General features: G+C 41.9%; 2 protein-coding genes across 2 annotated transcripts; both read left to right on the forward strand.

Moving 5' to 3' along the window:
• The first annotated feature begins 6122 nt into the window (after positions 1-6122).
• On the forward strand, positions 6123-13999 carry actr10 (actin related protein 10). Its single transcript, XM_061091150.1, has 13 exons — positions 6123-6305; positions 7506-7578; positions 7668-7750; positions 7980-8088; positions 8884-8991; positions 9291-9358; positions 9522-9601; positions 10322-10357; positions 10955-11034; positions 11142-11215; positions 11427-11508; positions 12665-12866; positions 13010-13999. The coding sequence occupies exons 1-13, from the start codon at positions 6229-6231 to the stop codon at positions 13189-13191; spliced, it is 1254 nt and encodes a 417-aa protein (XP_060947133.1). The 5' UTR covers positions 6123-6228; the 3' UTR covers positions 13192-13999.
• A 2731-nt stretch (positions 14000-16730) lies between these two features.
• Positions 16731-20658, forward strand: pgfa (placental growth factor a). Its single transcript, XM_061092061.1, has 6 exons — positions 16731-16805; positions 19520-19553; positions 19627-19823; positions 19919-19995; positions 20478-20507; positions 20586-20658. Exons 1-6 carry the CDS (start codon positions 16731-16733, stop codon positions 20656-20658), a joined length of 486 nt encoding a protein of 161 aa, XP_060948044.1.
• Positions 20659-24079: the final 3421 nt, after the last annotated feature.

Here is a 24079-nt window from a genome sequence, read left to right on the forward strand (position 1 = left end):
CCTCTTTGAATACTGAATTTTAAATTTGTATTTTAGTATAGATTACTTCATTAAGCTCTGACCTATACTACATTTAGCTCTGGAGTAATGTTCGAGTATTCTAGATCTATATGAAACAGACTAAATCATGTTTTTATATAGCATCATGTTGTGATCCGACCTTATTTCTTCATTCCTATCAACCATATCCCCTCCTCACCTCTCTCAGATCCATCCTCCGGCTCACTTGCAGCTCGCTGCTGTGAAACAGACGGAACCGAGGGGCCGATCGGTTCCTGGAGCTCGGCGCCGGATGTCTGCCACGCTGACGTCCAGTCTGGCATCAGCAGGGGTGGGGCATGCGAGGGGCCGTCCATGTCTGCCTCCACTGTGACCAGCTGGTCCAGGTCCACCTCTGACAAAGGCATTCCTCCGGTCGCCATGGCAGTGGGAGGCTGAGCGCTGCCAGGCACTGGTGTGACCACTGCTGCTGCCGCTGCCCCCTCTGGTGTAACATCTTCAAACGGCTCAAAGATGAGAGGGAGAGCCTCTGATGACATGGTGCCCTCCGTGGCTTCATCCTGAGTCAGTGGCACCTCAGTGTCCGCTGCAATTAGAGGCAGAATGAAGGTCATGCTATACAGCAGGATGATTTAATTTCGAAAGGGCAGGTTTGTTCAGACCTTCTGGTAAACATCAGTGAAATGGATTCAGATGGAACTCAGCGAGCAAACTAGGGCATATGAATAATGACAGGTTGTGGGTCTTGCAGTTTTCTGTACACCGTGCTGTGCTGACAGCTGGAATGAAAAATGTATCGCAGAGCAGCTACTATATTCAGCCCCATTAGTAATTATGACAGAATGCTGCTTTTTGAAACCGCTACCTATTTAGACGTGCCGTTTCCTCATTAAAGGCACTTGTACCCTCTGAGAGCTGAGTTCACAGTGCAGCTAAGACACAATGAATGGTGGATTTGAAAATGGTTCTCTTTCGATAAGAGGCTACACCACACAGGGGGCTGTCACACGAGAAAGTGGCACGGCATATCTTTCAGGCATTTCCTCCAAACCGAGACATTTCTTAAGTCGGCTGAAAATTGCTTTTAAAGACTGAAATCCTTTTACATAATGCTGTTTGGGAATTTAGTTTTTTTTTTGCGCAGCTTCTTTTCCGAAGGAAGATTCATCAAACGCACAATCCCCATACGGACGGCAGGAACACATATTGGCTCAGACAGACTCCTTTAATCCATTTCCCTCTCCTGCCTCACTGAATAAAAACACTCTGGCTCCTTTACAATAGGCTGCTAGGAGAATGAAGGGTGGGAAGGAAAGAGAGAAGGTTTGAAGGGGTGATATGTACATATGCATATATAGGTAGATAGAGAGAGGTTGAATCCTCTGAGGACTTGCATAACACTGCCACCAACGTTTGATGCCACTTGTGTGTGTCCTTTTCTTCCTGTTTTTCAGACTAGAGTCAGGAATAGAAAGTAATTAGACTGCCACAGGTCCAAGCTGGGGTTCAAAGTGGAGCGTGGAAAAAGCGTGCGCCTTTCCTCGCCAGTCATCAAAAGAAATCTCCGCCACTAGACATGTCGTTTTCATTCCCACTGCACTTTTTTTAATGAAGCTTCCTGAAACCCTGCAAAACCCCACAGGCCCGGAAAAAACAACTTGTTGTGGAGGGGAAGTCTTACAGGGTGACACTGCCTGCTGAGCATTCATCTTAGCGACGCAACTTTAAAGGCCCTCTGTGGCAGCTCATGTGGAATTAATGACCAATATGGGATTAGAGAAAGTTGTATCCCGATGCATATGTCCATGTCCTACTTTTATCAAATATGCAGTTAACTTGAACGGTCTGTGAGATTTAGGTGAAAGGGATCTTTGGCAGAAATAAAATATAAAATAAATAATCCTAGTGATGTTTTCATCAGTGTGTTTCATCTAAATTGTACAAATTATTGTTGTTTTTTTACCCCAGATATGGCACTTTATATTTATATACTTTATATTTACACTCTACGGACCCGCCATGTTTCCAACCTGGAGAAACGAAACATCTTCTGAGTTTTTACAACTGAAGGCTACCACAGTTTTTTTTTTTTAATGATTTGAAGGAGAGGGTAAGTTGAGGGATGTTCAGCTGCAACATGCAAGTTCACCACTAAATTCTACAACCTGAACCTTACCTCCAACAGGTCTTGCTGCCTCGGTCCACAGGCTTTCCGGTCCGTCCTCTCTGGGCATCAGGTTTGGTACGATCTCAGGTAACAAGGGTTCTGGGAGTGAGGATGTTGTGGCTCCATCATGGCCCCAACCCGTCAAAGATGTGGAGATCAGGACCAAAGGAGGGATGGCACTGTGGGAGTTCAGCTTCTGGACCTGTGTTGACGGGTATGGAGGTTCTGTAAAGGAGGGCGAGCTCGTCTCTGGGTCTTTTTCCTGGCGAGAGTCATCTCCATCAGGGAGTCTTGTTCTGTCCTCCCCATCTTGGTTGTTTTGTTGGTTGTATGAAGACTCCAGCTGAGGTGGCGCTGTAGAGGAAGCCAGAATTCCACCTGAACTTAATCTTGAAGAACTCATGTCTTCTAATAGCTGCTTTTTCCCACTTGTAGAAGGTGATTTCTTGTCATCAATGACAGACAGGTTGTCGTCGGTGCTCTCTGACTCCCCTGGCAGAACTGACGCTACCTGTCTCTCACCGTCCTCCATTTCAGATGAGCTCACATCCTTTTTTACCCTGCTCTTTTGGCTCCATGCCTCTCCACCAGCCTTCCTCGGCCCAGATCTTCCATCGAGGCTGTCCCCGTTTTCTGTCTGCGTCACCGGCGCTATCCCCTCAGGTCGTCCATTCGGGTCAGCCCCTCCTCCTGCACCTACATTCAGTACCAGGCCAGTCACGTACTCTCTGTCCAAGGGTTTGGACTTTACAACCACACCCAGCACGGGTGTTGACCTGACAGTTCTTACTGACTGACACTCCCCATCACAGTGGTTGTCCTGCGTGGGAGTGAAACTGGGGAGGTGGACAGGTGTTCCACAGACACAAAGGCAGATCCCAGCCAGGAGGAGGCGACGGAGCATCCCAGACATCAGCATCTCTGTCTCGTCTCAGCACCTGCAGAGAGCGGACCCAAAAAATAAAGACAAATTCTAACAAGTGGAACTGAGGTGTGATCAGTCCCCTGCCTGCAACTTCTACGCTTTGTCAGCCACGTGGACAGAGAGAGAGGGAGACAAAGAAGAGGTGGAGGTGCCCGGAGAGGAAGATATAGGTGACATGGCACATTACAGATGTGTGCAGCTAGAGATTAAAGGACTGGCATTAGAACTTCATATAGAGAGCAGGATTGGCATTGCTTTGGTGCTGCGGCTGCATCTTTTTTAAATAATTTGGATGAAATTCCTTTTAATCTCAGACTCTTGTGTTCATTTGGCATAAGGAGAAAATACATGCACATACACACATCGAGAGGTAGAGTGACAAAAGAGTGTGAATCTGACACAGCAATCCTCTGCACATTATCACCCATGAATAGCACCAGGCTGCCTATCCTCCGCGATGCTGCACAGATGGAACCATGATGTTACACGTGTTTACATTGCACACATCTGCATCTCCCTCACAACCGAGAACCGACCGATTTGCATTCATGATGATATATACATGTCCACAAATAGCACATTTAATCAGATTAGGGGGGAATCTGATTCTGCGGGGGGCATTTGTTTCTCCACGTGATCTAACACCGATAACCACCTGATAATCGATCGCTGCTGTGTGAGGATGAGGAGGACCGACGCGTGTGGTGTTGACAGGGTGACACCCTGAGTCAGACAAGCGTCTGAGAAGTCATGTTGCAGACGCGTGATGATGCTCAGTCCAACAATGTCATACACTTTACTCCATGCGCAAACCCCCGAAACCGCCATGCAACCATCACAGCTCGCACACCCAATCAATCACATGCAATATAATACCAAATTACATAATCGCAATCGCTAACAGCATATGGATTGTAAACACATTCATATTGCGGTGTTGATCCGATCTGACTGCATGCACCTGAACCAATCACAGCCGTATGGCACCCACCTAAATCCCATCGTGCCCATGTAGGCACTGAGAGAGATATTTACTTGGGAACAATGGGAGTCGTATATGGATAAAAATAAATGCCTTTACCTTCCAGAGTTGGTGTCGGATCGCTGAGCCTGCAGGGCGCACATGAGCCTCACATGCACCGATAGCGGAGAGGAGAGGAGAGGAGAGGAGAGGAGAGGAGAGGAGAGGAGAGGAGAGGAGAGGAGAGGAGAGGAGAGGAGAGGAGAGGAGAGGAGAGGAGAGGAGAGGAGAGGAGAGGAGAGGAGAGGAGAGGAGAGGAGAGGAGAGGAGAGGAGAGGAGGCTGGAGGAGGACGAGGAGAGCAGGCTGGAGGAGGATGAGGAGAGGAGAGGAGGCTGGAGGAGGATGAGGAGGATGAGGCTGGTTGTTGTGCAGCTCAGCGTCACTGACTGGAAGTCTCCGGCTTCTTCTCTGCGTTATTGTGTCCGCCTGCTTCTTCTCCAGCGCTGCCTTTAAATGCCTCAAATCTGCAGGATTTACTCAAACCGATGACTTCACCTTCTGGTCTATCAGCAATGCCCTTCACCGCATCACTTTCTAATCAGCAGTTCATTTTTCATCTGCTTTAGTCTTTTCTTCATTGTTGTTTTGCTGTCATTCCCAAAAGGTCACTTCAGGCTCCTCATATTGAATAAGAGTATAGGGAGACCATGCAGTTTACGAGTATATATAAATCACCAAGAAAATATTCTTGACTGAGACTTAAGCTGATATTATATTTAATATTTGTTTTTAAATTAACAAATTACCTAATGTGATTTTCCCACTACAGTTGTAATATTCACATTAGACTTATTACATTTATAAAAAAAATAAGACTTTGCTTTGGCTTTTCTGCATGAATTGTTGGCAATTTTTGACTATGTAAAAGTGGTCAATTTTCTACATAATATTCAAGGTGCATAATGGTTCACTATTTATTTAAATTAACAAGCAAGTGTTGTTTTTGACGAAATAGATTTTTGATTCATGCACGTGCAATTGAAGTGTATCTCTCTGTCTTTCTGTCAATAGAGAATCCAAACTGCAATGGAGTGAACTTTAATAAGTGGAGTCAAGAGAGATGTATTCAAGTTCAGCAGGATGTAAAAGAGCTCTGTGTTAGAAAACATGTTCTTACCATTATTAATTGTGAACTATAGAGCTTTTACGGTCCTTTTTTTTGTTAATAGGTTATATCATGGTTCAAACAAACAGTTTTGTGGATTTGTTCTCAAGTGATTATTTGATCTGTAAAGTTATTATTTTATTTCAAAGTAGCCCGGTATAAAAGCAAGTGCACAAGGCAGTGAATAATCAATCAGTAACAATCACAACTATTTCTATGTATTTATTTGAAGTTTTAAATGTGCAACTACATGATCTGAAGTGTATGCCATCCCCAGACTGTTCCAAAAAATGTTTTGAAGTTGATGATGAGGTCATGGTCTGATGTAATATGATTGTCCAGACAATGATATGATGATGTGGCTTGTATTTGCTTCAGAGAAACCGAACTCTTGACTGGTTTAATACATTCAACAAGGACCTTCCACAGACAGCATGGCTAAACATCAGTATAGTTTGATTTTAGTTGACTGAAAAAGTTCCAGTGACCCCATGTGGAAGGACAATGAGGTTACACCAGGTTAGACCATCAGCACTCATGGGTTATACCACTGTGTCAGATGGAAGGTCATTCTTCCAAATGTGTCCCCAGTAATTATGACAGACAACAATTGAAACATCCTTAAAAAAAAAACTCCTGTATCAGACTTACTGTAAGAACAAATTTCTCATTATTTGTAAGTGTCACAGAATAGTTAATTTACCTGATAAAATGAATGGGTAACCCAGTTGGCATTTTATTTTAATAAAATTATATAATTGACTGTCAGATAGATTGTATAGTAATTGGGTGGATTATTTCTATTTATTTTTATTAAATCAGTTTTATATTTTCGCTGTTGGGATTTGTTTTTTGATCAGGCGCTCATACGTGACGTCATTGCATTTCTGAAGACCCAACCCAACCCATCAGGAAGACAACAGTTTTTTGTTGGGATGCAGGTTTGAGGCTGTCGGTGTTGATTTGCAACTCAAGTCCTTTTTGCCCGGAGGCGAACCTAATAATAAAATGCCATTATTTGATGGTCTGGGCAGCGGAGGAGAGAAGACTGCGATCGTCATCGATTTAGGAGCAGCGTACACAAAGTGAGTGACAGTCGTTAGCACGCCTTGTTAGCGCTTTGCACAAATTGCTAACCCAGCTCTGTGTTTCATCTCTCAACCACCCGTAGTTTCTTATACACAAGATAAAGCTCATTAACACATGATGCTAAATGGTTTATACCTGTGTTAAATACTTCAGCGGTGTTAGCTAGTGAGCCACATAGCTAGTGCTAACTGGGACATTGAGCTAGTGTTAGCTGCTGTCAAGTTAGAGCTGAGAGGAAATCTAGAAAATACAAACAACTGTACTCAACGTCAGAAGCATCACGAGCAGCTGCAGCTTCTGAACATCCTGCATGTTCGTATTCCACCAGTTTTCTGGGAATAATGTTTTTTATAGCTGATCTTTTTCAGGTCACATGCATTGATACTATAGGTTTTTTATATTGTTGGTTAAAATCAAATACACAAGATGGAGCTGGACCAGTGGAACGTCAACTCTTGGGTTTAGCTTTGCGGCCACATTCCTGCTGTTAGTCCGCTGTGAGATGAAACTCTTCCCCCCACCATGACTTCTGGTGAAGTGACCTAAAGTAGATGGAGCTAATGTTAGCACATGTTAATCTGATCATTGCCTGAGACTATAAGTCACTTTACTCGTCCTCGTACCTCACAGATCTCCCCTCTTTTGGGGGATTTACATTGAGCACATGACATTTACCAAAACTGCTATAATGATAATCTCATTTTCCTTTCTCCCCACAGTTAAAATGGTTTCAGTGACGTGTTTAAATGCTGTTTTAACACAAGTTTAGTCAAAGAGGGTTAAAAGTTAGAAAGGTTGAGAAAGTGGCCGGAGGCAAATCACATGAAGATCAAGAGGAAAGTTCTCTATAAAGAATAAAGTCTTTGTTTGCAGTTGCTTTCCCAGAACATTTGACACAGAGCTGCTCTCTTCTTTTATTTATAATAGAGAGACGACTGTACTGACAGATTTTTTATTTTCTCATTAAATTATCAAGTGGCACCTTTAGCCTCTATTACTCCAATAAAAATCATTCCATTCTTCACAAAAACAAGATGCAATGTTGGTGTGCATCATGTTTAGAATTGTTTGGTTTGCAAGACATTCAGTAGCAATGTTAATCTTGTAGTATGTGTTGGAGCGTTAATCTAACTAGTATATGTTAGTGAACGTTCACAAATGTTATCCTATCAAATAACAGCTGTATTTCTTTGCAGATGTGGCTTCGCAGGGGAAACGGGGCCAAGGTTCATAATTCCGAGCGAGATCCGGAAACCAGGACAGCAGCAGGTGAGACACAGCTGTGAGTTACTGAGTGTGAGCGTTTGGAGGGAAACGGGAAAACATGTTAATATGTTGTGTGTTTTTCTCTCTCTCAGGCTGTCAAGGTGGTTCAGTACAACATCAACACAGAAGAGCTTTATGTCATACTCAAAGAGTTTATCCACATACTGTACTTCAGGTGAGACTCCTGCATTAGTCCATCATCATGAGCAATTTACTAAGATATGTGTACAGCAACTAAGCAAATAAACATGCTTAGTAGTCAAATACTGTTCTCAATACAGTAATGCATTTGTACAATATTGTAGTTTCTGGCCCTATAAAGGTTGAACTTTTGTGACATTCCTCATACACAACATGCAACTTTCCTTAAAATCAGTGTTTGCCATCTTGTCCGTCTCAACCAGACACCTGCTGGTGAACCCTCGCGACAGAAGAGTGGTCATCATCGAGTCCATCCTCTGCCCTTCTCACTTCAGAGAGACTCTCACCAAGGTTTTCTTCAAACAGTTTGAGGTACAGCATCAAACACATCAGTCTTTCATGAAATAGACAGATCTTGTTTGGACAAGGTGTTAATGTGCCATATATTCTGTATTATTTTTGTGACAAACTTATTTTCATCCAGGGAATTTTCTTTTAATAACTTTCAATAAACTCTTATTTTAAACTGAAAACCACTTGTTGGCAGTTTATAAAACTGTTTTAAAATTATGACCATTACATTTCATTAGGTGATATAAAATATAATTTAGATGTAAAGTCATATTCAAATGTGCCTTATACATTTCAACACATAAATCACATATCGGTATTTATTTAATTTGTCTATACAGAGTTTAAAAGTTGTAAAGAACAGAAACAGACAAATCAAGCAAAAGTTGTTCCAACACTCTTTCAACTCGAAGGTTTATTAGTGTGTTAGATTTAAAGGCACCTAGTGGTGAAGTCGTATATTGCAACCATCGGAATACCCCTCACCTTGCCCTTAAAAGTGTGTAGAAGAACCCAAAGTGACCTTGAGGTAACAGTTCTCTATAGAGTCAGTGTTTGGTTTGTCTTTTCTGGGCTTCTGTAGAAAAAGGATGCAACATGGCAGACTCTGTAAAAGAGAACCTGCCACTACTCAGAGGGAATGAAAACAATGATTCCTAGTTTCGGGTGATTATACACTAATGAAAAGTATTATTCTCAATTCCTGTCGATAGATCCTCCTAAATCCTACACACTTAGCCTTTGTTATCCTTATCCTGTTCCTAATGACAAGAGGAAACTTGAGTATGTAGTGAATATGGTTTTACTGTGTTTCAGGTGCCCTCTGTGCTGTTTGCCCCAAGTCACCTTATGGCCATCATGACTTTGGGCATCAACTCTGGCCTGGTGATGGACTGTGGCCACACAGAGACACTGGTGCTGCCTGTATCCTTTTAATCTGTGACTTACTGACTTAAAGAAATACCCCAAACAGAAATAACCACAACAGTTACCAGGAGGTACATGATACATGTAGATTTATATTATTATCATCATGTCTGATAAGGTCTGATGAATCTCGAGAGATCTTTTTGCATTTCTCTCAGCTGTTTGTGCAGCTATCTTCTTATATTCAACTTTTTTATATATACTATTTCTGAATTTGTAGACTCAAAACAACATGTAATATACTGTTTTGGAATATTTACTTTGGGGTTGACGTCTTACCTTAACTGTGAAATCAGGTGTATGAGTGCACTCCCATTCTGCCAGCCTGGGAGGCTCTGCCTTTGGGAGGGAAAGCCATTCATAAGTAAGTAGCTGGAAGTGATTGAAGAGGAGAGACTGACTTTGCATGTTGCTGTTTTACTTTTTACACACTTGTAGAAACAATCACTCTCGGGTGTGATGAATGAAGATGTTATGTAGCTCTTTGTGCTTCTTTCCTGTCTTAACCCCAACTGTCTGTCTTGTAGAGAATTAGACGGCCTTCTCGTGGAACAGTGCACGGTAGACACAGACACCGCCACTGGGCAGAGTGTACCAGCCATCATCGGTAATTAGAGAGAAACACCACACACCATCTGTCTCTGTCTTTTCAACGGACAAACATGTAGCTCTGATGTGGACAGCTCATTAGTTGGACTAGTTACAATTAAAACACAATATAATGACTTTGACCCATTATGCATCATTGACTAATCATAAGAGGAACTTGTTTCTGTGTGACATCAAGAGAAAATTATTTTCTCCATTTGTGAATTATATATATACCTCAAGCCTCTTTAGAGTCGTCCGGCCACATTTTGTATTGATACTGAATCATAGTGTTGAGCTGTGAGATCCACAGCTGGAGCACAGTGAGAGAAGCTACTCATACATGCATCAGTAATTAACCTGCAGCAGGTTGACTTTTGAAATTAAGTTCAGTTGGACTGAGATCTCTGTTATTAACTTAAATCTGGAAATATGTTTCATAAAATCCAACCGTGCAGGATTTTGAAGTTGTCCAAGACAACAAAAACAAAAATAACTCAAGATAAAACTTATTTTGCAAGGAGTATCATAGCTTCTATGACCTGGATTTGTTTTACACAAAGCAATCCGACTCGATTCTACTTTATTGCTGCAGTGTGAACTCATTCTTTCTCTAAACGCTGATTCAGCCTCATGATATAAATCTAACTCTGAAGTGAAATGGGGGGGAAACGGGAAATTACTTATTTGAAAACAAGTTGACAGAAGAACCTTGTCTCTTTTCTTTTCTTTTCCCCAGGGACCATCCCGGAGGAGACTGTGGAGGATATCAAAGGTTGGTTTTGTTTTTGTCTTTATGAGCGACCCCTCTCATTTTACTGCTGTGAGGGATCACAATGTTTTTTTATTCCCAACAATGTCCGCATTTTTAAAAAAACAACCAAAATATGTCTGACTGTTCTGCTCTTTCTTCAACATTCCACCGCTGGATTATTATAAGGAGGGTCAACAAATAAACTGACCACATCGATCACTCATGGTCGTTCTCTTTAATAACAGCAGACAGGCTTTACTCTGTTCTCAGGAAACTGGGGCAGGCTCCAGCTCGTTATGGTTTCACAAGAATAGTTAAATGTTTAGTCTCATTCAGTGTCTATCGGCAAGAAGATTCCCTGCACGTAACTGTGGTTGAATTGTTTAAATACTTTTAGCTGTTTATTGAAGAATGACCAGTGGATTGGGAGAAGGAGCAAATTTTTTGTTTTTATTTCGATTTAATTTATTAATTTCTTTCATTTAGGACTTGTGTCCAGTTTGTATCTTTACAACCTTTTAATATATGTTCAGTCATTAACATGGCCTATAGTCATTGGTATTAAATCATAATTAACTTGTTATCGTTACTCACTGCTTCTGTTTCCTTATCCTATAGTGAGAACATGTTTTGTCAGTGACCTGCAGAGAGGACTCAATATCCAAGAAGCCAAATTTAACTTGGATGGAACAACAGAGGTGAATGACATGTTTTTACCAGGATCCCTCAGTGGGCTGGTCTTTATTTGTATTCGGGAACTCATTGGTGTAATTTTCTGAAAAACTCTTCTTTCTGTTGAATGTAGCGTCCAGCTCCTCCTCCAGATGTTGAATATCCACTGGATGGGGAGAAAATCCTGCACATTAAAGGGTCAATCAGGTAGTTTGTCAGAATATGTGCTTTAAATCTGCTGTTCTTGTAAAAATGTTTACATCTTATTTCTATATTTTAGTCTGGGATATGTATGAATTTCTTTTAATTTCTCATTAGGTTTATGTCCCTTCAGTGTATGCGTGTATGCGATATTTTTTTTGTCTATGCTGAACATCTCCGTCAGAGGTTCTCATGAACTCTTCTCTTCTTTTTTTAGGGACTCTGTGATGGAGATCTTGTTTGAACAGGACAACGAGGAGAAGAGTGTGGCCTCGTTGATACTTGACGCTCTGGTCAAGGTAGAGAAAATGATTCATTCTGTATGTTATTGATATGCGTAACAGTAGGATGTTATATTTGTCCTTATCCTCTCAACTACTTCAACTTTTAAAACAATTTGCTAGTGCCCTGTGTGTGTACAAATTCATGTTCGCTAGTTTAACAGAGAAGAGGAGATAACATTGCTTTGCCAAGCACATGATTCAGTACTGTTGCACTTAGTCTCTAAATTAATCAAGGGTTTGTTTCTGGCATCATGTGCAATACACCAATCATAGTGCCATGTCCCATTCCCTTTAGTATCTGCAGCTTTAAAATAACAAGTGAATACTGCACCATTGACTTTGATCGACCACCACCACTCTGTAAGACCAGCAGGACCTGGGACCACTGCCCTGGTATGCAACTATGACCTTCTCCCCCCCTCTATCAGAGCTGTACCCTGAAAGTTGAAGATTTTTATCATCCATGGCAGACCCCTCAGTTTAAAGGAGAATTCGTATTGAACAGCCAAATCTGACAAAATGTTGGTCTAATACAGCCTTCCTCTTTATAATATGCACCCATAGAGTTTTGCCCGCAGTTTGACTTAGTGCAGTTGCTATGGCGACACTCGGCTGTGGCCATTCCCTGAATCTGGGAGCTTCTTTTTTTGTCTCTCTCTCCGTGTGGGGATGAAGTCAGCCCAGGACAGCAGCCTAATTAATCTCTAACCGTTCAGCAGCAGCCGACATCTCACAGTCTGGAACAGCAGTATGTGCACGACTCTGCTCAGGATGTACAGAAACACGGCTCAGCAGCTCCCCCGAGGCTTCGGGCGAGCTCAACACACAGAGGGCAGCACTGCAGTAACGCTATCCACTGCAACTCTCATCCATCACATGAGGTTTTAGTCTGCACCTGTCCTGATACCCACAGAGTGTAGTTCTCCCGCCCCATCTTTTGTCCTACACCACCGATATGGCAGAGTGAAGTGGTTTGTGATTGTCTTAACGCTTTTCTTTACTCATATGTAATAATGGTGTCAAATTAATGAATACAATAAATAATCCATCTTCTCTTTTCACCGACACACAAGGGATCTAGAAGAAAAGACACATTCTTCATTGCAATTCCCACCTTAAAATAAAAAGGGATTCTTGCAAGTGATTTTATTTGGGTTTGTTTTTTCTTTAGTGCCCCATCGACACCCGTAAAGTGCTCTCTGAGAACCTGGTGGTGATCGGAGGCACGGCCATGCTGCCGGGCTTCCTGCACCGTCTGCTGGCAGAAATACGCCTCCTGGTGGAGAAGCCCAAGTACAGCAACGTGCTGGCCAGCAAGAGTTTCCGAATACACGCTCCGCCCGCTAAGCCCAACTGCACCGCCTGGCTCGGAGGTCAGAAATGAGACTTTATTGTTACCTCTGCTAAATTATTTCTTGGATCTTGGGGACTGATATTTGCCATTGTGTGTGTAATAATGTCATAAGTTTTTGCTTGTGACTTCTCTTTAATCATTTATAAATTCTCTGCTCAACAGGTGCGATCTTCGGGGCCCTTCAGGACGTCCTGGGGAGCAGGTCGGTGTCACGTGACTACTACAACCAAACAGGTCGCATCCCAGATTGGTGCTGCCTGAGCTCCCCTCCACCCGAGTCTCTGTATGAAGCTGGAAAGACTCCTCCTCCACTAATGAAGAGAGCCTTCTCCACAGAGAAGTAGAACATTCTGAAAAATAACCAATAATGTACTCTCTTTCTGCCTATTAGATCTTTAAATGTAACATCTCAACAAATATCTTGTGAGTTTGTTAAATACACAATCGACTCCAAATGTTTGTCATGTCCAGTAGTCACACCTACGTTTCTGTGTGCAGTGATTGTGGACTGTTTGATGGGCAGACGAGCAGAACCCAATGGGGTTTAGGTGATTACAAGAAGTATTAGAGTTTTAAAGTTTCAAACTGTCCTTGTGCTGCATGCAGCCATGTCTAATGTTGAAGTCTCATTGAGCAAGGAGGTGAAGATGTATGTATTTACTCATAATCACACTCAAGTTTGTTCTGGTTTTTGTTGAATCATATTCAACAGAAATGTTTTAAAACCCTACAACCAGGGCAGGTTTGAGTTTTCCATCTGTTTGAAGTTGTCACTAAACACGAGAGAAACATTCCAGTGTCATGTCATCAAATGTGAAGATCTCACTCTGAAGATAATACCCCTTGATTTATTTATTTTCACTTGGCAATGTAAAGTCATTTAATCACGTTAAAGGCCCTGCACACACATAGACAGCAGCTACTCATGGTTATCAGCAACTTAGGGGAGGTTTAAAGTGTAGATTGTCCTGCTCCAGCATCAGAACAAACCAGAGGCTCAGTCCAGAGAAACAGGTCTATTCCACCAAAATAATCAGAAGCACTTGTGTGTGTGTGTTGATCATTGTTGTGTACAAACCCTTAAACACCTTTCAAACAATGTCATGTTGCTCTGTAACCCTCAAATTCAACGAATAAATATTCAGAATTTAATCAGATGTGCATTTCACTGATTTTTATCCAGAAATATTTCTTAGAGAAACAGCCAGAACAGCATCAGCGGTTTATGTTGAGAGGCTCCCAGCATTGTCTTGAATGTAAATACAGTTACAACAAATGAGTGCACATACAGTGTCTCACTTTCCAGACTGTGTAGTCAGATGCTCTGGTGTAAACTTGCATTATGACCACTTTCAGTAAAATTAGCTATTCCCTCTACACAGCTGCAGGTTAGGTTAACAGTGACCAAACTAAATAAAACATTTGCTTCCATCACAATGAAGACTGTTGTTCTTTTTTCAGCCCACTCCCTGTGTGCTCTGTGTATGTGTGCGGCTGTGTGCGGCCATCCCAGAATGGACTTGCATCTGTTTGGCCCTTTGGGTCACATCCATCTCTGAGCCCGGCTACTGTGGGCTTGGGAACCAGTAGCAATACCCACAATGCATCTGCAGCACAATACTGACAAAAAACTGTCTGGGAAAATAGCCATAAACATTGAATGGAGGAGAAACAAAGTCCTAATAGTAAAAGGGTTGTGTATGTGCTTGTCTTATCCGTTCAGTCAGATGGTCTTAATATCTTTAAACATTCAGATTTTGTGATGAACTGTGCTCAGTTGATGGTTCAAGGACAAAGGTTAATATGGTAGAAAAATAACCTTGTTTCCCTTTCTTTTTTTTCATCTATGGAGTCTCTTTCAACTCCAGAGTTTAGAACTGAAAATTCACTTTCTGCGTCATGAACGCTAAGATTAACTTTACAGAGTGCGGACCTCCTTAACTTTGGATACAGGGACACTTTGTTTGAGTTATCACAGATTTATTCAGACTGTTGCTCTATCATATAATTAAAGACAGCCATGGCCTCGCCTCTATCTTAGGAAGTAGAGCTGCACAGCCCCACCTGCTTCCTCCGCTCCTGCTGAGGGAGACCCCCATCCTCCCCCGATGGGGACTGGGACTGAGGCGACGGTGTGGTTCCCAGACCAAGAGAGCTGCAGCTGTCCGTCTGACCTCTGATTGTCAGACTGGGACTCGGAGCAGGAAGGGGACTCCCCTGGAATCGGGTGAGTCCCCGTCTGTGAGGAGCGTTCAACAACTGGAAAGAAAAAGCTTGCACATCCAAATCTGTCGGAGATCATACACAAGATTGTATAAACCAACTATCTTGCATTAGATCAAATTAAAACTTGTAGATCAAAGTTTGCAAGGTTCACAGTTATGTTCAACACATCTCCTTGTTTGTATTTGTTGTGTTTTGGACTGTACTTGTAACATCAGGAATATTGCCGGATGCTGATAATCAACCTGAATACAGCGAGAGGTTACTCTGTTAAGAGGGAAGGCATCACCCATCTTGGTTTTCTCCTCCGTGGCGGTGGATCACCAGAACCCAATTATCCCGTAAATAACACTGGCTGTGAAAATACATTTGAGCCCTCCTAATAAATGGAAGGGAACCCATGGTTTGTGTGGCATCAGAAGAGGAGAACTGTGGCGTGGATGCACCTATAGGTCATTCTAGAAAGAGCACAATCAAGAATCAGCGTTAAATCAAAAGTATCTGCACACCCAACAAGCCAGCCATTGTGTACCAGCTACATCTATCAATACACGTGTTTGCAGCCCTCACACCAGACACACAGTCAGCAGTGAGCTTGTGATTGTGGTTGTGCACAAACACCACAAAACTCTGCAGAGACTTTCCTCTTCTTCTAGCAGCCTCTTTAATAATAACCTCAGGTCTGCTGCTGCTACTGTTCCAGATCTAAACACGCAGAGCTCAGAGGACCAGAGCTGTGAATAAACACGGGAGAAAAGCCAAACTGCTTCAACTAGCCACCACATCCAGAGAGAAAGCAGAGCAGCTGTGTGATGGGAGCTAGTGCAGAGATCCAGGGAGGCTGGGCAGCACCAGTCAGTGTTTCTGTGTCATCATCAGGACTAAAGATCACAAACACTTAGCAGATCTTACCAGCATGTTTGTAAGTTTTTGTTCCATAACAGCACAATGTGTTTTTTCTTGACCATTTGCAGGCTGTAAAATTTAAGATTATTTTGGGAAGTATTTTTCCAGCTATTCCTGGAATATATTGATAGTACAGAATGTCATATTATATGGTTGTTGTTGGTCGACTATTGATGATTATTCCTATATATTAGTATGTCTGACTATCCAGAAATAATTTTGTATATGACAGACAAACAGAATTAGACAACTTCATGTCCATTTTGAATAAAATTGTATTTACTGACTCAAAACTGTTCAATCCACCACAGCAGGCATCAACTCATCTTTTTCTTCCAAGGGCTATAATAGAATGTGCTTTTACTGGTGGAAACAATTGAACTTAATTAAAAAATCAGGTTTAAACTGTTGGCCAGATACTAACAGACTGCTGGTAAACTGATTATGATTATGATGCAATATGTCATCACTTAGTTTAGACATGAAACTACAGTAAGGCTAAACTGTGTGTGCGAGCTGTTTCATCCCAGCACGGCTCTTGCGCACAGCATATCCAATCTCTCTCTCTCTCTCTCTCTCTGTCTCTCTCTCTCACTCTCTCTCTCTCTCTCTCCCTCTCTCCCTCTCTCCCTCTCTCTCTCTCGCTCTCTCTCTCTCTGTCTCTCTCTCTGTCTCTCTCTCCTCTTTTTCCCACTCTTTCACTTCTTTCCGACTGACCAGAGCTTACAGGAGGTGACTTCTCCATCCAGCCAGGATGATGCAGTTTATTTCCCCCGGAGTCCCACATCTTGTTCTGGTTCTCCTGGTTCAGCTGACGGTACATGCACAGGTAATTCAACAAACACCAGCACATAGCCTGCCCCTTACTTGTATTTGAGTGTTTGAGGAAACACATTTTTCCATTTAACGTTTAAATATTTACATCTATTTTGAAATTGTATTTATTTGTTAATATGTTTGTCTGTTTTCAAAATTAATAGATGTCTCTTCTTTTCTACAAATGTGACTCCTATTAGTTTGTTCACGTGAAGCAGAGAGTCACGTCAGTGCTTGTCTCTGTCTCTGATTGGCTGCGCTCCACCCTATGCATTCCATCTGAATTCAGTTGTTTGACAATCTGCATGTTTACAGTGATGCATGTGATTGATCCAGATACAGAAATGTACAAGCGAACTGTATGTTCAGCCTTCTAACCTCAAACATCATGTAGGTCACTTCAACTATTATAAAGCAACAAAGCATGTGAGGCAGTTACAGTCTATAAGTAAATAACAGAGACCTAGGGCACAGACTTCATGTTGACCAGCTCGGCGTGAGTTTTGTATTTCACAAAGTGATCATTTCAGATGATTGATTTCCTCCCTCACACGAGACAGCGGTGTTGGTTTGGAGACTGTGTGGCTCCAGGTTTTGTTTCCTTAGATGTGAGGAGGGGGTAAAAGTCCACATCTGGTTCTCTGGTTCGTGCACAGGTGCTTCCTCTGACTGTATAACTGGATCCGACCCTGGGCGAGACAGAGGCAGTCAGGTCGTATCACTCAGCGGGAAGCCGTCTGCTCAGTGACCACGCATTGTGGTGTGTGGAGGCACACACTGTAAAGGTGGTTCTAATATGCATGAGTGTGGAAGAACGTTAGATGTTTCTCATGCACGGTGCATTCCAGAAGGCCTCTTATAGATCCAAACTGTTTTTATATGGAGATATGAGTCACAGCAACAGATCATGGATTGAAATCTGTACTTGTTCTTTACAGCAAAGCACAAAGACTGGGAATATATAAGCATGACAGCTCAAATGTCACCACGCTCTGAACTCGGATCCTGGTTTGAGTCCAGCTTGCCGTGCCCCCTGCAGTCACTCTTTAATAAAAGTTATACATTTCACAAAAAATTAAAATCCAAGATGATCAGATACACATATGTGATATGATGTATCCAACATTTGGAAGAGAATGACAAAGGAAACTTAAGGTAGGAAAAATATCTATCTCATGTCTTTCATTCCCTTTGGAAGCTTCCTGTAAGCTACAACAACGGAGGAACAAAAGAAAAATGAGAGAAGAGACATCAGTTTTCCACAATCATTTTTATCAAACCAATAATCAGTCATAGACACAGATATGTTATTGTTATGGAGCTGATCATATCCAGCATCACAGCATATCAACATCCCATTGTATTGTTTATACATGCTCCTATTGTTGGATGATGCATCACATTGAAAGACTCTGGGCTTGTGTTGTATTTGGCTGAACTACAGTAGAGCTACATGGAAATAAACATGACTATCCCACATTTAAACCTGTGATCCAACCTATGACTGAAGCATTGAATCAGAAAACTAAGTCTCAGATTTTCATGTAAGTTACAACATAGGAGGAACAAGAGAATAATAATAGAAGAGACAACAATTCTCAGGATTTGTTCACTTGAGCAGACCAATGATCAGTTTGAACACAATGTTATGGAGCTTGTAATGTCCAACATGAAGGCCTTTCCTCATCACACCACTGTCGATGTGTGTCTGCCTGTTTTATGCTCATGAAGTATGGTTGAACTCACAAAAATAAAGAATCCCAGAATAAAGACATTTTGTCCAACCTAGGAATTAGAAAGTTTCCACCACAGTTTCTAGGCTGAGAGGAAGACTTGAGAGAGTTGAGGAGTCAAAAAGAGATAGAAGAAAAAGAGCGAGAGAGAGAGAGAGAGAGAGAGGGGGTTTAAAAAAAGGCGTTTAAAAAAACGGGAACGTTGCGAGTTTGGAGGCTTGGTTGTGAGAATCTAACAAAGTTCATTCTGTGTCACGACTTACTTCAGAGCTGCCTTTGTGTTAAACTTTGTTTATTGTGTGTAAAACTCCCACGAGACGAGGCAGCAGCTATTGTTTGCTGTTATTCTTTGCATTCTTTGAGGGTTTTTATTTTCTTCTTGTAATACTGACACTTCCAGTGTTGAGAAACCAATGTGCTTTCTGTGGTTGGCTGTCTCATTTTACTGCATTTCTCTTTTTTGTGCTGATTTGCAAACAGCAGCTCAGAGCTAACATCCCTCACACCATGCTGCACCACTGCTTTCACTGGATCATGTGATGGGTGTGCAGTATCTTTTCTCTACCACAAGATGGCACTCTGCAACTGTTGTTGTAACCACTCACTGTGTCAGTATCTGGCAGGTTCTTTATCACTGCAGCCTCATCTGGCGTTGATTGTATTGCTTTGACTAAATTAAAAAAATATCAATGTAATTTAGCAGATTTAAAAAAAAAAAAAGGTATTATTTTTTCCATGTATTTTTGCAATTTACATGGAATTAATACCGGTTGTTTAATCTTAATTTTCTACATATTTTTGCGGATGTCAATTTAGATTGTATCTATTTATCTGTGTATTTTCCAAATTTGAGGGAAAACTCTTTTTGCGTAATTTTGCGGATTTAAATCTATTTTAATATATATTTTATGCAGATTTAAGATAATTTTGGAGTCATTTTCTATACATCTTTTGGACATTTCAAATCGTTTTATTTTTCCATGTATTTTTGCAGATTCCACCTTTGCCAGACGATAAGGCCCCCAAAGGTAAATGTTCTGAACAGACTTTTCCTACCTGTTGCAAATGATGGAAAGGCTTAACACTCATCTGGCCCTCCAGGGATGATGTTCGAGGAGGTGATGGCGAAGAGCATGTGTCACCCCATGGAGCAGCTGGTGGATGTGGAGCAGGAGTTCCCTGGAGTCGTTGGCTACATCTACATGCCTGCTTGTGTGTCACTATGGCGATGCTCTGGTTGCTGTCGGGACGAATACCTGGAGTGTCATCCCACCCTCGAACGCAACATCACTGTGCAGGTGGAGAAAGATCTCGAAACACATAAAGGGAGATCTTCCTGTTTGCATTAAATATGTGGTCCTTAGTTGAGTTTTTCCTTTCCTATGGTTCTCAGATGATAAGAATTGCTCCTTTGATATCCCGCAACCGTGTGGAGCTGACATTTGTGGAGCATCAGAAATGTGACTGCAGGTAAGTTAGCAATCGCAGAAGAGTGGGGATGCAACACTTTTTGCATTTATCTTAGTTAATGAACAACCAACATTTTCTATATTCAACAAACATCTGCCAACTGGAAACTGAACCCAACCTTTTGAACAGCTGCAACACACATCTGGGTTATTAAACTTTTTAGAAAACTAATTAGAAATACACTATTTGACTTTTGTTATTGGTCTCAATAAGCACCGTAAACTAAAGAAATACATTTTTGGTTATGGCTGCAATGATAGTATTGTATTATTTGTTAACTCATTAATACTGAGTTTATGTGTAGCATAGGCCTACCTTGAGTCAAGTGCAGAATATGAGTGTACCCAGTATAAGTGACATCACTCTATCTTGTTTGTCCCCTGTTGTAACTGTCCCCAGTCTCCCAATTATTTTACAAAACATCACATGCAAATTGAGATCTATATGACTCAGTTGTTTCTGTTTTTTCTTCTTGTTTTTAGAGCCCGTCAGACACTTCTAAACTATACAAGGTCAGTGGATGAACATTTTATTTGTCAGACGTGAACACATGATTATCCTCATTGCAATTGGCTCTTCCACCACAGCAGCAGCCAGGAGTCCTTCAGGAGCAAACCTCGGCGGCGGAAACCCAAGAAGACAGAGACCGGCTGTGGCAAGTAAGAGATGGATTGCTCCCCTGTGGCGCTCACACACAGTTTCATAATGTTTGGACATTTATGGTAACATTTATCACTGCCCTCACCCCCCCTCACTCTGTCAGGCGACCAATGACAGATGAGATTAAACAATATAACAATATGTTGTCTGCTGTGCTTCTGTCTGAGGCCACAGAGCGTTTGTTGCACAGTAATCCAAGGCTGCTGAGAGTTCACACCAAGGACTGAATGTGTTACAATTCAGTCTTAGAATAAATATATCCACATAATCAGAAAAAAAGACTAAAACGAGGAAGAGCTTTAAAGACAAGTGATTCAAATAAATCTCATGAATCGGCTTATGTGTGTTTATGTCAAACTCTTGACTGTATCAGGCAGACAAGCCAAGAACAGTCTTGCATACACTGTATATATTATCAAATTTAAATTAAATCTATTCACTGGAGTGACTTTAACAACAGCAGTGCTCTGCTTTGGACTCAAAATTCAATCTGACCAAACTACAACTGCAGCTACATCTACAGCAAAAACTTTCTTTACTTTTTTCGCTCAAACTGTTCTGTCTTCATTCTGCAGACAGAACCAAGACTTATATGTGCAGTGAGTTTGGTATTTGGAAAAGGTCAAAAGCGGCATTTGTCAGAGGTAATCTCTCTGTGGTAATATCTTTCCTTTCTTTTTACCACTCAAATTGTTGTGTAACCAATATTGAATTATTGTGTGGTGAAGATAATCTTGAAAAAGACGTGACGCCCAAAATAAATACTGATAAGGCCACACATGAATCTCAGTTTACTTGTCAGTGAGTAAGTAAGTACCACTTAGTCTGTGAAAACAGTTTTTGAATGTCTCCTGGGGTTTTAAGGGGAAGCTGTGTAAACTCTGAAAATAACCCTGTTGATATGACTACAACAGAAAAATCTGTGCTACAAACTTGAGGTGTGGGAGTTGAAGGGTTTTGATATAACTGCTCCGTTAAATCTTAGACTGTGTAAAAAGATGAAGGACATGTCTCCACTTCCTTACACAAACAAAACCAGAAAATCCTGGACAAGAAAGCTGCCGTCTTGCGCACATATGAACAAACTTCACTGTGATAAATACAACATAAAATAGCAGAAACCATTTTTGAGAGAATTATATTTCACTTGTACTTGTCAATGTCTCATCTGCTAACATAGAGGAGGGTTTATGACCCATACTGCAGCCAGCCATTAGGTGGAAACTGGAACGCCTCAGCCTCACCTTTAGGGAGCAGTCATGTCAATCATCTTTATATACAGTCTCTGAGGTAAACATCATAAACAATGCTCTCCAATTGCATTATGCGATTTGCAGGTCATAAAACCTCATTCACTGCAGTCTGTTGAATCATTTCTTATCATTCTGCATTGAAGCTGTGTCATCCGAAATCCAAAGGTTGACTTTTCTCAACTCGATCTTACATCATCACTCATATTCCCATACGGATGTTGAAATGGTTTTTGGTCAATGTCATCATCCCTCCTGTTAGTAGGGCAGATAACAGCAATTTTTCACTGAAATTGTGCAAAATGTGATACAAGCACCAAATTTGGCATGGTGGTTCCCTAGGGTCTACTTAACAAATCTGCCTGACGTGCCATTCAAAAATCCAAGATGGCGGCCATTTTTCAAGATGAACGCCAAATGCGTCTGCTGAAAATGGTTTTGCTCATAGAAATGCATGTACTTGATGGATTTCAATGATCTTGGTGTCGATTTTTATGTTTTCTTGCATGCTGATTCAAATTTTTCTACTTTCAAAAAACACAAGTGAATAACTTCACACTTTTTGGCTATTTAGATCAGTCTTTTTCTACATTTTCACTTGCCTGAGGAGCTTCCACAATTCCAGTTCTGGGATCTGGTTTTGGACATGGAACTGGTCGTGCTCCTGTTGATACGCTCCTTCAGGGAAGGAAACTTCGACCTGTACCGTGAAGCACTCTCAGAACTGATCCCCTACTTCTTCGCGAATAACAATGTAAATTATGCTCGGTGGCTTCCAGTTCATTTCAGAGACATGATGTCTCTTGAGAAGCAGCATCAAGACGTAGCCAGAGAGTTTCACAAAGGAAAATTTGTTGTCCACAAGTCCAGAAGAGACTTCTCTGCCATGGCCATTGACCAAGCCCATGAACAGAACAACGCCGCCATCAAGGGTGATGGAGGAGCCATTGGACTAACAGAGGACCCAGGGGCACTTCGGAGATGGATGGTGGCTGGACCTGAAGTGAGTCATCTAGTATGTGCATATGAGGCTATTTCTGGTGTGAAAGACGCAACCATCAGCACCAAACACCATGAACAGACCTTAAGTGCCCAGACATCTTTCATTGAGAAGGTGAAGGCACTGTTCAGATTGATAAAAGAGATGGGCAACCCTTTCCAAGAAGAGTCTGCTGATTTGCTGGTGCTGGACACAAAGAACATTGCAGATCCAGCACTAGCTGAACTAGTTGGTAGTCATCACGAGAGAGGCAAGGAGAAGTTCCAGTCATTTATGGAGGCCTTGGAGAATGAAGAAGAATGCACATTCTATCAGCCAATCAAGAAGAACAAGGCTTCTTTCTTCAAGCACGAGCAGGCAGCCAGCAGCTCCAAGGAGAAAGGGTTTAAAGATGACTGTCACTTGTTCTCCCGGCTCTTCATCTCCTGCCAAAACAGACAGTATGACTTGCAAGAATTCTTCAAGTATGAGAACCAGTCAGCACCTGCATCTCTCAGTGACAATGGCAGGCTTCGTATGTGCCAGAAGTCACAGCTAACTGAAATTCTTCAGGCACTGGTGACGTTGCCTGACAGCAAACCAGAGGGAGACACCATCATCATTGATGGATCAGCGCTCATCAATTCCCTGCCTCCACGCAGCCCAAAGACTTTCGATGACTATGCAAAAGAAGACATCCTTCCAAGAGTGGAATCCTTTGGCACCAAATTCAAGCGAGTCGATGTAATCTTTGATGTTTACAAGAAGTCTAGTCTGAAATCTGAAACCAGGTCAAAAATAGGTCAGGGGATCAGAAGAAGAGTGACTGGTACCAGCAGGACCCCAACAAACAGGAGATACTTTCTGCGGGATGACAACAACAAAACTGAGCTCTTCCACTTTCTCGCAGAGAAAATATGTCAGGCTGGAACCACAAGTATGGTCATCGTGACAAAAGGAGAAGATGTCATCAGCAACAAAAACAGATCCCTCGATGCTTTGGCCCCATGCTGTCATGAAGAAGCTGATACCCGTATATTTGTACATGGAAGAGATGCAACTGCAGAGGGTAGCAAGTCACTTGTCATCAAAGCCAATGACACTGACGTGCTCATCATAGCAGTGTCTAAGCTTCCATCCCTGCAGAGGCATTGGTCTTCAAAAAATGTGGATTGCCTTTGGGCAGGTAGCCAAT

This window comes from Limanda limanda, chromosome 18, assembly GCF_963576545.1.
Source record: "Limanda limanda chromosome 18, fLimLim1.1, whole genome shotgun sequence".
Classification (NCBI taxonomy): domain Eukaryota; kingdom Metazoa; phylum Chordata; class Actinopteri; order Pleuronectiformes; family Pleuronectidae; genus Limanda; species Limanda limanda.

What these genes read in the sequence shown, in the direction of transcription:
- pgfa (XM_061092061.1), top strand. Translation starts at nt 16,731, where the DNA reads ATGATGCAGTTTATTTCCCCCGGAGTCCCACATCTTGTTCTGGTTCTC. An exon ending in CATCAGAAATGTGACTGCAG is followed by an intron (nt 19,996 to 20,477) that starts GTAAGTTAGCAA and finishes TCTTGTTTTTAG; the next exon opens with AGCCCGTCAGACACTTCTAA. An exon ending in ACACTTCTAAACTATACAAG is followed by an intron (nt 20,508 to 20,585) that starts GTCAGTGGATGA and finishes CCACCACAGCAG; the next exon opens with CAGCCAGGAGTCCTTCAGGA.
- actr10 (XM_061091150.1), top strand. Translation starts at nt 6,229, where the DNA reads ATGCCATTATTTGATGGTCTGGGCAGCGGAGGAGAGAAGACTGCGATC. An exon ending in GGAAACCAGGACAGCAGCAG is followed by an intron (nt 7,579 to 7,667) that starts GTGAGACACAGC and finishes TCTCTCTCTCAG; the next exon opens with GCTGTCAAGGTGGTTCAGTA. An exon ending in CTGCACCGCCTGGCTCGGAG is followed by an intron (nt 12,867 to 13,009) that starts GTCAGAAATGAG and finishes TCTGCTCAACAG; the next exon opens with GTGCGATCTTCGGGGCCCTT.